The sequence below is a fragment of the Falco peregrinus genome, chromosome 13, assembly GCF_023634155.1.
Source record: "Falco peregrinus isolate bFalPer1 chromosome 13, bFalPer1.pri, whole genome shotgun sequence".
Taxonomy (NCBI): domain Eukaryota; kingdom Metazoa; phylum Chordata; class Aves; order Falconiformes; family Falconidae; genus Falco; species Falco peregrinus.
In genome coordinates this window covers 37,929-53,088 of record NC_073733.1, presented here as the reverse complement: position 1 = coordinate 53,088, position 15,160 = coordinate 37,929, and the positions used below count along the sequence as shown (strand labels likewise).

At 65.1% G+C, this 15,160-nt stretch overlaps 1 protein-coding gene across 1 annotated transcript; it reads left to right on the top strand.

Annotated features, from left to right (window-relative positions):
* Positions 1-318: 318 nt before the first annotated feature.
* On the top strand, positions 319-15,154 carry LOC101916692 (retinal guanylyl cyclase 1-like; the record flags this gene model as incomplete). The annotated part of the gene is given in 22 exon segments (XM_055818192.1): positions 319-1,539; positions 1,541-1,931; positions 2,772-3,073; positions 3,893-4,247; positions 5,301-5,385; positions 5,495-5,591; positions 6,182-6,286; positions 6,538-6,621; positions 6,922-7,002; positions 7,872-8,048; positions 8,753-8,909; positions 9,472-9,621; positions 10,152-10,300; positions 10,948-11,111; positions 11,608-11,800; positions 12,354-12,528; positions 13,070-13,168; positions 13,376-13,470; positions 13,611-13,676; positions 13,678-13,697; positions 14,040-14,148; positions 14,823-15,154. Coding segments are annotated over 21 exon segments (4,257 nt in total), but the record flags the coding sequence as incomplete, so codon positions are not given.
* Between the last annotated feature and the right edge of the window lie 6 nt (positions 15,155-15,160).

Sequence of the window (15,160 nt, the reverse complement as noted above, 5' to 3'; positions counted from 1 at the left end):
CCCCCCCCCCGCTCTCACCCCTCTTCCCTCACAGGTGGTGGCCCTCCACCCTGCGGACCCCCTGGTCCCTGTCCCACCATGGTGGCATCGCTGGATCCCCCTGGACCCCCCCCGCTGCCTCCTGCCACGGCCCCCCAGGGCCTGAGGACCCCCTGCCTCGTCCCCAACAGCCACGTCCTGCCCTGGACCATGTGGCCTCGTGGTGGCTTCTCCCACGGTGGCAGCACCCGTGGGGACGTGACCTGTGGTGGTGCCTCCAATGGTGACTTTTTCTGTGGTGGCTTCTGCCACGGTGGTATCTCCTACCGTGACATCTTCCATGGTGACATCTCCCACAATGACGTCTCCTATGGTGGTGACATCTCCTATGGTGGTGGCATCTCCCAGAAGCGTGACATCTCCCATGGTGGTGGCATCTCCCATGATGGCATCTTCTATAGTGGTGGCATCTCCCATGACAGTGTCTCCCACAGTGGTGGCATCTTCTATGGTGGTGGCATCTCCCATGACGATGTCTCCTATAGTGGTGGCATCTCCCAGAAGAATGGCATCTCCCACGGTGGTGGCTTCTTCCAAAACAACGTCTCCCACAGTGGTGGCATCTCCCACGGTGGTGACATCTCCCACAACATCGTCTCCCATGGTGGTGGCATCTCCCATGACAGTGTTTCCCATGGTGGTGGCATCTCCCAGAAGAGTGATATCTCCCACAGTGGTGGCATTTCCCACAACAATGTCTCCCACAGTGGTGGCATCTCTCATGATGGAGTCTCCTATAGTGGTGGCATCTGCTATGGTGGTGGCATCTCCCATGACAGTGTCTCCCATGGTGGTGGCATCTCCCAGAAGAGTGACATCTCCCACAGTGGTGGCATCTCCCACGATGGAGTCTCCTATAGTGGTGGCATCTCCTATGGTGGTGGCATCTCCCAGAAGAGTGATATCTCCCACAGTGGTGGCATTTCCCACAACGATGTCTCCCACAGTGGTGGCATCTCCCACAGCGGTGGCATTTCCCACAATGACGTCTCCCATTGTTGTGGCGTCTCCCACCGTGGTGGCATCTCCCGTGACAGCACCTCCCCTGGTGGTGGCACCTCCCTTAACGCCATCTCCCAGGCTGGTGGCATCTCCCACACCGGCAGCACATCCCACGGTGGTGGCACCTCCCACATCCACGGTGTCACCCAAACCGGCGTCACCTCCCACCGTGGTGGCACCCCCCAGACGGTCGTCCCCTCCTGCCACGGTGCCATCTCCACCAGCTTCCTCCTCCGCCTCTCCCACCACCCCCGGTGGCCCCCCCACCTCCTCCTGCTCCTGCTCCTCCTCCTCCTCCTGCGCCCGTCCCCAGCGCACGGGGCCACCTTCAAGGTGGGGGTGATGGGTCCCTGGACCTGCGACCCCGTCCTGGCCCGAGCGCTGCCGGAGGTGGCCTCCCGCTTGGCCGTGGCCCGTCTCAACCGCGACCCGGCGCTCAACCAAGGCTACTGGTGGGACGCGGTGGTGCTGAGCGAGGCGTGCCGGACCCCCCAGGCGGGTGGCGGGGCTGCTCAGCGCCGAGCGCTACGCCACGGGGCTGGTGGGACCCCTCAGCCCGGCCACCTGCGGCGCCGCCGGGCTCCTGGCGGCTGCCTGGAACAAGCCCCTGGTCTCCTGGGCCTGCCTGGGCGAGGCGGAGGGCGCGGACACCCTGGTGACCCCCCTGCCCGAGCCCGCAGGGGTCCTCCACGCCGTCCTCCGCTTCTTCCGCTGGGCCCACGTGGCCGTGGTGTCGGCACCCGGGGACCTGTGGCGGGAGGTGGGGCAGGGGCTGGCCCAGGAGCTGCGGGCACGTGGGCTGCCCGTCACAGTCGTCACCACCACCGGCGCCCGCGGAGAGGAGGCCCGCGAGGCTCTGAGGAGGGTGAAGAGGGCCGACGGCGTCAGAGGTGAGGGGGTGGGGGAAGGGGAGGAAGGATGGGTGGGCGGAGGTGGTGGGCATGGGTAGGGGGAGGAAGGATGGATGAGGAAGGATGGATGGATGGAGATGGAGATGGTGGGCGTGGGTGGATGGAGGGAGATGGAGATGGTGGGCGTGGATGGATGGAGGAAGGATGGATGGATGGATGGAGATGGTGGGCATGGGTGGATGGAGGAAGGATGGATGGATGGATGGAGATGGTGGGCATGGGTGGGTGGAGGATGGATGGATGAGGTAGAATGGATGGATGGAGATGGTGGGCGTGGGTGGATGGAGGATGGATGGATGGAGGAAGGATGGATGGATGGAGATGGTGGGCGTGGGTGGATGGAGGATGAATGGATGGAGATGGGGGCGTGGGTGGATGGAGGATGGATGGATGGAGATGGGGGCGTGGGCGGATGGAGGATGGATGGATGGAGATGGGGCCGTGGGTGGATGGAGGATGGATGGATGGAGGAAGGATGGATGGATGGAGATGGTGGGCATGGGTGGATGGAGGAAGGATGGATGGAGATGGTGGACATGCATGGATGGAGGAAGGGTGGATGGAAGTGGATGGAGGTAGGAGAGGAAGGATGGCAGGAGATGGTGGACATGGAAGGAGATGGTGAACATGGGTGGAGAAAGGGTGGATGAAGGACGGATGGAGGTGGATGAAGGTGGGTGGGCGAAGGACAGAGCAGGTGGCCCAGGACGAAGACAGCCCCCACACCAGCTGCCGGTTGCCTGGGGGTCTCCAGCCGGCGCCAGGTGCTGGCGGGGGGTGGGGTGCCCCCAGCGTGACGCCCCCTCCCCTCCCCCACAGTGGTGGTGATGTGCATGCACTCGGTGCTGCTGGGCGGCGAGGAGCAGCGGGTCCTCCTGGAGGAGGTGGAGGAGATGGGCATGGCCGACGGCACCTACGTCTTCATCCCCTACGACGCCCTGACCTTCCCCCTGCCCTACCGGCGCCTGCCCTACCCCGTCCTGGCCAACAACACCAAGCTGCGCCTGGCCTACGACGCCGTCCTCACCGTCACCATCGACTCGCCCCACCTCACCTTCCACGAGGCCCTGCAGCAGGCCAAGGAGGCCTACGAGATCCCCGCGCACATCGACCCCACTGAGGTGGGCTGGGGGCACGTCCGTGGGGTGGGGGGCACGTCCGTGGGGTGAGGGACACGTCCGTGGGGTGAGGGACACGTCTGTGGGGTGAGGGACACGTCTGTGGGGTGAGGGACACGTCCATGGGATGAAGGAGACATCCGTGGGGTGAGGGACACGTCTGTGGGGTGAGGGACACGTCCATGGGGTGAAAGAGACATCCATGGGGTGAGGGACACGTCCATGGGGTGAGGGACACGTCCATGGGGTGAAGGAGACATCCATGGGGTGAAGGAGACATCCATGGGGTGAGGGACACGTCCATGGGGTGAAGGAGACATCCATGGGGTGAGGGACACGTCCATGGGGTGAAGGAGATGTCCATGGGGTGAGGGACACATCCATGGGGTGAAGGAGACATCCATGGGGTGAGGGACACGTCCATGGGGTGAGGGACACGTCTATGGGGTGAAGGAGACATCCATGGGGTGAAGGGACACGTCCATGGGGTGAAGGAGACATCCATGGGGTGAGGGACACGTCTATGGGGTTGGGAGCCAGCAGGGTTATGGGTCAGACATGTGGTGGGGCCACTGGTGGAGAATGTGGCCAGTGTGGCTTGTGGGGAGGTGACTGTGGCTTGTAGGCATCAGAGGGAGGTGACCATGGCCATGGGGGTGGGGTGGGGGTGACGGTGGCCAACAGCTCTGGGTTGAGTTGACCACAGCCAACGAGCTTGGGTGGGCATGGCCGTGGCCGGTGGCGTTGTCCTCTGGCTGTCCCCATGGCCCATGGACCTGCTGGTGGCACCTCAGCATCCCCTGACACCCCCTCCCCCCACAGGTCCACCCCCTCTTTGCCACCATCTACAACTCCATCTACTTCTTGGCCAAGGCGGTGGAGGCCACACGGCAAACGGGCCGTTGGGTGATGGGCACCAGCGTGGCCGAGAACGCCCGCGGGTTCCAGCTGGAGGGCTTCTGCCAACCCTTCTCCGTCACCGAGGACGGGGACGTCACCGTCCCCTACGTGGTGTTGGACACGGACAACAAAGGGGACAAGTTGTGGCCCGTCTACGGCCTGGAGCCGGGCACGCGGGGTTTGAGCTACCGTGGCCACAGTGTCCACTGGCCCCACAGCTCCAGCCCCGGCACCGATGATGGCTGTTGGTTTGACTCAGGCTCCATCTGCAACGGGGGTGAGTGGCCACCAGCATGGACCTTCTCCCACCTCTCTCCATCTGTCCGTGGATGACCAGTTGGACCCACAGGTGGCCAACTGGTTGGCCAAGGGGGGTGTCTGGCCAACCCTCCGGACATCCCTCCACCTGCTCCCTCCTCCACTGCTCCGTCAGGTTGTCCATCTGTCCCTCCCTCCATCCCTCCTTCCATCCATCTGTCTATCCACCCGTCCATCCATCCATAGGTGGCTGTGGCTGACGAGAGGTGGCCACAGGTGACAATCATGGTGGACATCCATGGCCATAAGCAGTCATAATAAGTGGCTGACGAGAGGTGGCCACAGGTGGCAATCATGGTGGACACCCATGGCCATAAGCAGTCAAAGGTGGCCGTGGCTGACCAGAGGTGGCCACAGGTGACAATCATGGTGGACATCCATGGCCATAAGCAGTCAAAGGTGGCCGTGGCTGACCAGAGGTGGCCACAGGTGACAATCATGGTGGACATCCATGGCCATAAGCAGTCATAGGTGGCCGTGGCTGACCAGAGGTGGCCACAGGTGACAATCATGGTGGACATCCATGGCCATAAGCAGTCATAATAGGTGGCCGTGGCTGACGAGAGATGGCCACAGGTGACAATCATGGTGGACATCCATGGCCATAAGCAGTCATAATAGGTGGCTGACGAGAGGTGGCCACAGGTGACAATCATGGTGGACATCCATGGCCATAAGCAGTCATAATAGGTGGCCGTGGCTGATGAGAAGTGGCCACAGGTGACAATCATGGTGGACATCCATGGCCATAAGCAGTCATAATAGGTGGCCGTGGCTGACGAGAGGTGACCACAGGTGACAATCATGGTGGACATCCATGGCCATAAGCAGTCATAATAGGTGGCCGTGGCTGACGAGAGGTGGCCACAGGTGACAATCATGGTGGACATCCATGGCCATAAGCAGTCATAGGTGGCCATGGATTCCTGGGTGACCACGACCCACCACGGGAGGCCAGGGTGGCTCCGCTAGGCTGTGCCCCCCCTTCATTCCGCTCCTCTCTCCGGCACAGGGATGGACGCCACCTTCGTTCTCCTCATGTTTGTCCTCATCTCTGCCCTCATCGCGGCGGGGGCTGCCCTCGCCTGCTTCATCAGGTGGGTGCCACCACCTCATGGGGGCGCTGGGGGGCCCAGGGGGGGACCTCGGGGAGGTTCAGGGTCCCTGGGGGGCCACCTCAGCAGCTTCTGTGTCCCCTCCCCGCAGGCGCCGCATCCAGCAGGCCCAGCTGATGAAGGGCCCCAATAAGATCATCCTCACCATGGAGGACTTGACCTTCATCAACACCCAGAGCAGCAAGCAGGTGAGGGGTGGGGGGCTCTGTTGGGATGTCTTCTGTGGTGGCCATGGTGGCCCAGGGACCTGACAGCCCCAGAAGTGACCAGGAAGGAGACCCTGTGTCCTGGGGTCTGTGCCACGGTCAGTCTTGGCCTTGAGAGGAGGTCCATGGGCTGGTGGGACCCCATGGGTGACATATTCTGTGTGGCTGGTGAGTCCCCATGGCCTGGTGTCCTCCCCTATAGCTGAGGAGACCTATGGACTCCTCATATGGACACTTGGAGTGACATGTCTCCAGTGTCCCTGTGTCCCAAGGTGATCCTGTGACCTTAGGAGGTGACCTACAGGCCCATGGGTCCCCATGGGTGGTGGTGTCCCATTGGGTGACCCCGTGGGTGATCCATCCCAGTGGGTGACCCCGTGGGTGGTGGTGTCCCAACGGGTGACCCCGTGGGTGATACATCCCAATGGATGATGGGTCCCCATGGGTGAAGTCCCTCCCAGAGCCAGGCTCTGCCCCTGGGGAGAAGGTCCATGGGGTGGTGGGTCCCCATGGGTGACGTAACCCCTTGGGTGCCATGTCCCCATGGGTGACACCCTGACCTGTCACCACAGGTGGGTGGCAGCAACGCCAGCCTGGCCGGCTGTAGCGGGGGGGACGCCAAGAGTGTCAAGAGCGTGGTGGCAGCCCCCGACAACACCAACGTGGCCATCGCCGAGGTAAGGTGCCCCCTCCCCCCATTCCCCCTACCCGTGCCCCTCCCCCACCCCGTCACCCTCCCCGTCACCCCGCCACCCCACCCCCTCTCCCCCACCCACCACCTCCGGGGGCGACAAGGCAGGGCCACCACCATAGGGACAACCCCCACCGCCCCGTGTCCTCCACCACGGGTGGAGTGGGGGTGGGGAATCGCCCCTCCCCCCCCAGCACCCCGGCTGTGATTGACAGCTGCCCCCGCCCTTTCCTGCAGGGAGCCGGTACCCAGAAGGCCACCAGCCACCTCCCCCTCCTCCTCCTTTTGTTTAACCAGCAGGGCCTTGTCGCCTCCGTGCAGGTAAGTTGGAAGCGAAAACCCCACCGTTTCACCCCAAAACTGGCCCTTCTGCCCTACCCTTCCCCCACCCCACCCCATCCCCTCCCCCCCCAGCCCCAACCGGGGCAAAAAAAGGGGTGGGGGGAGGGTGCTTCTGGGTGAACGGATGAAGGTTCTCCAGTGTTTTCTAGTAGGGTTGTGTGTTGGGGTGGGGGCGTGGGGGGAGGGGGAGGAGCGGCCCTGGTGTCCCCCAGGGTGGTGGGGTGGGGCTGGTCGTGGGGGTGCTCGGAGCTCACCCACTCTGCCCCTCCCCGCCCCCAGGGCGACTGGGTCTGGCTGAAGAAGTTCCCTGGAGACCAGCACAGCGAGGTGAAACCGGCCACCAAGCTGGCCTTCTGCAAGGTGAGGGGGCCATGGTGGGACACCGTTGGGTCATGGGGACACCGTTGGGTCATGGTGGGACACCGTTGGGTCATGGTGGGACACCACTGGACCATGGTAGGACACTGTTGGGTCATGGTGGGACACTGTTGGGCCATGGTGGGACACCGTTGGGTCATGGGGACACCACTGGACCATGGTGGGACACCTTTGGGCCATGGTGGGACACTGTTGGGCCATGGTAGGACACTGTTGGGTCATGGTGGGACACTGTTGGGCCATGGTGGGACATCGTTGGGTCATGGGGACACCACTGGACCATGGTAGGACACCGTTGGGTCATGGTGGGACACCGCTGGGTCATGGTGGGACACCGTTGGGGTATGGGGACACTGTTGGGCCATGGTAGGACACTTGGGTCATGGTGGGACACTGTTGGGCCATGGTGGGACACCATTGGGTCATGGCGACACCACTGGACCATGGTAGGACACCGTTGGGTCATGGTGGGACACCATTGGGTTATGGGGACACCGTTGGGCCATGGTAGGACACCGTTGGGCCATGGTGGGACACTTGGGCCATGGTGGGACACCGTTGGGCCATGGTGGGACACCGTTGGGTCATGGTGGGACATTGTTGGACCATGGTAGGACACTGCTGGGCCATGGCAGGACACTGTTGGGTCATGGGGGACACCACTGGGGCTTGGGGGACAATGTTGGGTCATGGGGGGACATTGCTGGGCCATGGGGGACAGTGCAGGACCATAGAAGGCCACAGGGGTAAACACCAGGCCATGGTGGGACAAGGCCAGGCCATGAGGGGACACCACCAGACCCCAGGGACAATGCTGGGCCCTGTCCAACGTGTCCTTTGGCCTGGGACAGCTGCGTGACCTGCGCCACGAGAACGTCAACCTCTTCTTGGGCTTCTTCCACGACTGCGGCATCTTCGCCATTGTCTCGGAGCACTGCTCCCGCGGTAGCCTGGAGGACCTGCTGCGCAACGAGGACATGAAGCTCGACTGGATGTTCAAGTCCTCCCTCCTCATCGACCTCATCAAGGTGACAAGTGGAGGGCACACGGGGGGGACGTGGCAGTAAGGGTAAAGGATGTGGGAACGGGAGGTGGCTGTGGTGGGGCTGGTGACCATGGCCATGGTGGCGCTGGTGGCTGTGGCGATGATGGCCATGGCAGTAGACACAGTGTTGGCCACGGTGGTGTTGGCCATGGCAATAGCCACGGTGGTGGCCACGATGGTGTTGACCATGGCAGTAGCCACGGTGGTGGCCATGATGGTGTTGGCCATGGCAGTAGACAGTGTGTTGACCATGGTGGTGTTGACCATGGTGGTGTTGACCATGGCAGTAGCCACGGTGGTGGCCATGATGGTGTTGGCCATGGCAGTTTGACCATGGCAGTAGCCACGGCATTGACCATGGCCATGTTGACCATGGCAGTAGCCACGGTGGTGGCCACGACGGTGTTGACCACGGCGGTGTTGCCCATGGCAGTAGCCACGGTGGTGGCCACAGCGGTGTTGACCACGGCAGTAGACAGTGTGTTGACCATGGTGGTGTTGACCATGGTGGTGTTGACCATGGCAGTAGCCACGGTGGTGGCCATGACGGTGTTGACCATGGCGGTGTTGACCATGGCAGTAGCCACACCATTGCCCACGGCACGTTGACCACCGTGACAACCACCCTGGCATGACCCCAGCTGTCGCGGGGTGGTGACGGCGCGGGTGCCACGGCGTGTCCCGCAGGGCATGCGGTACCTGCACCACCGCGACGTGGTCCATGGGCGCCTCAAGTCCCGTAACTGCGTGGTGGATGGGCGCTTCGTGCTCAAGGTCACCGACCACGGCTACAACGAGCTGCTGGAGGCCCAGCGCATCCCCTCCCCCACCCCCAAGCCACAGGGTGAGGGCGGGGCCTGGGGGGGGGTTGGGCTGGGGGGCGGGGCTAGGCCATGGTGGGTGGGGTCAAGGGGAAGGGGTGGAGCCTATAGGGACTGTTGGGTGGGGGGATCTAAGGGGGGGTCTCTGGGCCGGAGTTGGGGGCTTTAGCGTTGGGGTGGCACCTGGGGGTGGGGCTTGTGATGGGTGTGGCACATGGAGGAGGGGCCTCAGTGCCTGGGGGTGGAGCTTGCAGGCGGGGCGTGGCCACTCCCACCCATCCCCCGTTGAGGGTGGCGGTGTCTCCAGCAGTGGGCATGGCCTCCTAGAGGAGACGTGGCCTATAGCTGTGGGTGTGGCCTCCTATAGGAGGCGTGGTCGATAGCTATGGGTGTGGTCTCCTAGGGGGCGTGGTCTCCAAAAGGGGGCGCGGTTTTCTGTAGGGGCTGTGACTACACCATTAGGTGCCCCCACCACCCAAGGGCAGGTGGCCAGGGTAGGTGGGTGTCTGGGTGGGTGTGGTTTGGAAGGGGGCGGGCGTGGCTTTGGAGTGGGCGTGTGCGACCGTGGCCACGCCCACCGCGCAGAGCGCCTGTGGACGGCTCCGGAGCTGCTGCGGGACGCGGCCCTGGAGCGTCGCGGCTCCTTCCGAGGGGACGTCTACGGCATCGGGATCATCATGCAGGAGGTCATCTGCCGCAGCGGCCCCTACTGCATGCTGGGACTACCCCCTGAAGGTACCCCAGTGCCCCCAGTCACCACCCAGTAACGCCTCCGGGACCCCCACAACCCACCACCCCCACACGCCTGCGCTCCCCCAGGACCCCCCTAACCAGGTATCTCCAGGAACATCCCCCCCAGTACCTCCAGGACCACCCCCCAGTATCGCCAGGACCCCCCCCAAGGTATCTCCAGGACCACCCCCCCCCCCCCCCAGGTATCTCCAGGACCTCCCCCCCAAGGTATCTCCAGGACCACCCCCCCAAGGTATCTCCAGGACCTCCAGGTATCTCCAGGAACATCCCCCCCAGTATCTTCAGGAACATCTCCCCCAATAACTCCAGGACCCCCCCCCCCAGGTATCCTCAGACCCCCCCAATATCTCCAGGACCCCCCCAGACACCCCTCACCCGCCCCCCCAGCTGATGACCACCAGCACCTCTGGCACTCCATGACACCTCGGTTGACCCCACCCCCACCTCCAGCCCCTCCCTGGCCACCCCCCACCCCCAGCCCCCCTGGTGACGCGGTGTCCTGGTGTCCCCAGAGATCATCGAGAAGGTGAGGCGACCCCCCCCGCTGTGCCGCCCGGCGGTCTCGGCCGACCAGGCGCCGCTGGAGTGCATCCACCTGATGAAGGAGTGCTGGAACGAGCAGCCCGAGAGGCGGCCCACCATCGACCAGATCTTCGACCAGGTGGGACCAGGGACACACACACACACACCAGTGTGGGGTTGGGTGGCACCAGTATGGGGTCTGAGGTGGTGGGACCAGTGTGGGGTTTGGTGGCACCAGTGTGGGGTTTGAGGTGGTGGCACCAGTGTGGGGTTGGGTGGCACCAGTGTGGGGTTGGGTGGGACCCGTATGGGGTCTGAGGTGGTGGGACCAGTGTGGGGTTGGGTGGGACCAGTGTGAGGTTGGGTGGGACCAGTATGGGGTCTGAGGTGGTGGGACCAGTGTGGGGTTTGGTGGCACCAGTGTGGGGTTGGGTGGGACCAGTATGGGGTTTGAGGTGGTGGCACCAGTGTGGGGTTTGGTGGGACCAGTATGGGATGGTGGGACCAGTGTGGGCTTTGGTGGGCCCAGTATGGGATGGTGGGACCAGTGTGGGCTTTGGTGGGCCCTGTGCTGTGGGGTGACCCTGTGCTGGGGACCTGTGGGCCTGGTGGCCACGCGGGCCCCACCATGTGCTGCCCTTGCCCACCCCATGTGTGCCTGGGGGTGTCCCCCCATGGTGTCTGTTGGGTGGGGGATGGGGGGGGTTGACCTCCTCCGGGGTGGGGGTGGGGGGTGTCTCTGGGCCACGGGACCCACCTTGATGCTGGGGTGGGGGGTCCTGGCAGTTCAAGAGCATCAACAAGGGCCGGAAGACCAACATCATCGACTCGATGCTGCGCATGCTGGAGCAGTACTCCAGCAACCTGGAGGACCTCATCCGCGAGCGCACCGAGGAGCTGGAGATCGAGAAGCAGAAGACGGACAAGCTCCTCACCCAGATGTTGCCCCCGTGGGTCCCGGGGGGTGGGGGGGGCTGGAGGGTGGGGGTCAGCCACCAGCTGCGTCCATCTCCTCAGGGTTGCTGGGGGTGGAGGGGGGAGATGGTCGTGGGGGGGGGGGCGTCTCATGGACCTTGTCTGAGTTCTGTGGGGCTGGAGGGGGGGTGAGATGTGGCTACTGGGCGCAGGTTGAGGTTGACCATGGTCCGTTGACCCAACCCATGAATGTGGGGCTGGAGGTGGCCACCAGGATCAGACTGGAGTTGCCCATGTCCCCATAGAATCCCCCCCCCCCCACGTGTCCTGCGACTGGGGACACCAAGGTCCCACAGTTGTTGTCTCCCACCCCACCCCCATGGTCCCCGTGGCCCCCAGAAGCCGTGTGGGTCTCTATTGGCGTGAGGGCAAGATCTGGGGACCTTGAAGACCCCAAGTGCCTTGGGCAGGTGGGGGGGACACAGGGGTGGTCCCCACTGAGCCCTGGTGTGTCCCCCCGTGCCACCGCAGGTCTGTGGCCGAGGCTCTGAAGATGGGGACCCCTGTGGAGCCCGAGTACTTCGAGGAGGTGACGCTCTACTTCAGCGACATCGTGGGCTTCACCACCATCTCAGCCATGAGCGAGCCCATCGAGGTGGTTGACCTTCTCAACGACCTTTACACCCTCTTCGATGCCATCATCGGCTCCCACGATGTCTACAAGGTGACAGGGCCACCCCTCGGTCCCGGCTCCACACGTGGCCACCAAACAGACGCATTCGGTGGTCCCCGTGGTCCTCAGGGCCATCGCCAAGGTGATGTGGCCACCCTGTGGCTGGGCTTTGGCCACTCCCCCTGCAGCCATGGGGATGTGGCCACCAGGAGAAGGTGGTGACGGGGACCCAAGGTCTTCGGTGACATTGGGAGGTGACTGTGGCACTGGTGGCCACAGCCCCACCACAGTGGGACGCGGCTGTGCGTTGTCCACCTCAACAGACAGGGGACACGGCCACCACCCTTACGTGCCCCCGGGGTCCTCAAGTGACATCACGAAGGTGACATGGCTCCCTGGTGGCCTCTGAGGAACGTGGCCACGCACTGGCCACCACCACCCTCCTCCCCCCCCCCCCCCCCCCCAAAGGATGCGGCCACCCCTAGCGTTCGGTGGTGGGGCGGGGGGTTGGGCTTGGTGGCCGTGGGGTGGGACCTCCCCCCCGGGTCCGTGGCACATCCCGCGTCGCCGCCATGGTCCATCCCATCCCATCCCATCCCCGCAGGTGGAGACCATCGGGGATGCCTACATGGTGGCCTCGGGGCTGCCCAAGCGCAACGGGAACCGCCACGCCGGCGAGATCGCCAACATGTCGCTGGACATCCTCAGCTCCGTCGGGACCTTCAAGATGCGCCACATGCCCGAGGTGCCCGTCCGCATCCGCATCGGCCTCCACTCGGGTACGGCCCCCTCCCCCTCCCCCAGGCGGGGTCCTGCCGGACACCTCCCTGCCTGGCCGTGGCCTCCTTCAGGAGCCACGTCAACTCTTGGCCAACGGTCAACGGGGCTGTGACGTGTTGGCCGTGAACCTTGGGGGCACACACCCCCCCCCAGCCACGCCCTTTAGAAAGGACACGCCCCTTGGCCACACCCGAAGCCATCATCTCTTGGCCAACACTCAACACGCCCGTGACCATAGCTGTGGTCAACATGGCCATGAGCCGTTGGCCACGACCCATTGGCCGTGGCCCTTGTCACGCCCCCTGGCCAGGCCCCTGAGACGCCACACCCCTTGGCAGTGGCCACGCCCCTTGGCCACGCCCAAAGCCATCACTTCTTGGCCAACACTCAACACGGCCATGACCCATTGGCTGTGGTCAACATGGTCAACACAGCCATGACTCATTGGCCGCCACCCTTGGCCACACCCCCCTATTTTTGACCCCGCCCCGAGGCCCCACCCCCTCGTGGCCACGCCCCTTGACTTCCCCCCGTTCACAGGGCCCTGCGTGGCCGGCGTCGTGGGGCTCACCATGCCGCGCTACTGCCTCTTCGGGGACACGGTCAACACAGCATCACGCATGGAGTCCACCGGCCTCCGTGAGTGTCCCCCCCAGCCCCCTCCCCCCCCGTGTGACCCCCCCCGTGTGTGTGACACCCCCCCCCCCGTGTCCCCCCCCCCGGGTCTCACCACACATCCCACCACAGGGTCCCCTTCCTCCACGGGGCGGGGGAAGGACACAGGGTGGCCGGGGGTGCCATGGGAGGAGGGGGAGGGGACGGGGGGTGACAGCCGTGTCCCCGCAGCGTACCGGATCCACGTCAACGCCCGCACGGTGGCCATCCTGCAGGCGCTGAAGGAGGGCTTCAAGCTGGACATACGGGGCAAGACCGAACTCAAGGTGCCCCCCCCGTGCCCCCGTTACCCCCCTAGCACCCACTTTCTGGCCCGTTGCCCCTCCCCCTCCCCGGTTGTTGCCCCCCCTCCCCCCCCGGGGGGGTCTGATGGCGGCTCTGTGTGTCCCTCCCCCCCCCCCTCCAGGGCAAAGGCGTGGAGGACACGTACTGGCTGGTGGGACGCGAGGGCTTCACCAAACCCATCCCCACCCCCCCCCGACCTGCTGCCGGGGTGAGCCGGGCACTGGGGACCCCTGGGGGGGTGGGGGGGCACCCAGGTGCTGGGGGGGGGGGAGGGCTGTGGGGACCTGGGGGGCGGGGCGTTCAGGGACCCCCCAGGTGCCCCAAGAGGTGGGGGATGGGCAGATCGGGGCCACCCAGGATGCCCCATGGAGTGGGGGATGGGCGGGTCGGGGACCCACGGGTGCCCCAAGGGGTGGGGGAGGGGCGGGGCGGGGACCCCCAGGGTGCCGTTGGGGGGGGGGGGGGTCCCACGCGGTGGGGAATGGGGTCCCATGGGGTGGGGCCCGCACGGCTGCCCCTCCCCCCCCCCCCCCCCCCCTTCCACCCCCAGGGCCAGCAACCACGGCATCAGCCTGGATGAGATCCCGGCCGAGCGGCGCAAGAAGCTGGAGAAGGCCCGGCCGGGGCAGGTGCCCAAATAGCCCTGGCACCGCCCAGAGGTGAGCCACGCCCCCGGCCACACCCACCCCCGGCCACACCCCTCCACGACCACGCCCCTGATAACCCCTCTCCCCCCGCCCCCCCCCCGGGGAAGCCCAGCAAAGCCAATCGCCACCGGCTCAGGCAGCTGGGTGATGCTCAGCTGCTCTGTAATATTTGTATCTCATTAATATTAATAAGCACTGGCCACGCCTCCCAGGGGGCGGTCCTCCCGGTGTGGCCGCTCGCCGCTCTAGCTGCGCTCTGCTCGGCTCTGTGGTGTACCGGCCAGCTGCTGGAGGACTTCTGAAGTCCGCCACACCATAGAGAGGGGGCTAGCTTACCCCACGGAGCCGCTCTGCACCCCCGCGGCAGTGGTCACCTCTATGGCAGCCAAGGCTCGGAGTCCTCCAGACCATAGAGATCTGCCCCAAGGCGGCCACTCTGCACCACCGTGCCGCCCTTCTCTATGGTCAAAGAGTCCTCCAGACCATAGTGTCAGGGCTAGAGCGGCACGCCCCACCGCCGCTCTGCACCCCTAACTCCCCCCCCCCGACCACAGAGCGGAGGCGAGAGCGCGCGCCCCCCCCCCCCCCCCCCCCGGCCCCAGCCCCCCCTCCAGCAGCCATAGAGCTGGTGCCTAGAGCGGCACCGCAGCGCATGCTGGGACACCACTGACACCCCTCCCCCACAGCCAGCGGGAGGTGCCAGCCCCTCCCCCGCGGCCCCCACCCCCCACAGCATCACGGGGCGGCGGCCGAAGGGCCCCGGTGCACGATGGGATGGCGGGAGACCCAGAGGGACGGAATCGACACGGTGATTGGCTGCCGCTGCAGGCCCCGCCCTTACTGCTGGGTGACGTCACAGGAAGTGGCCCCTCGTGGGGCACCACGCCCCTGGACTCTTAAAGGGGCAAAGACCCCCCCCAAATCCGCATCACCCTAAAAGGGGCGGGGCTTGCTTCTGGAAAGGGGCGGAGCCTCAGCCAGCCAATAGCAGCGCAAGGACAGAGGACGCTCTTAAAGGGGCAGC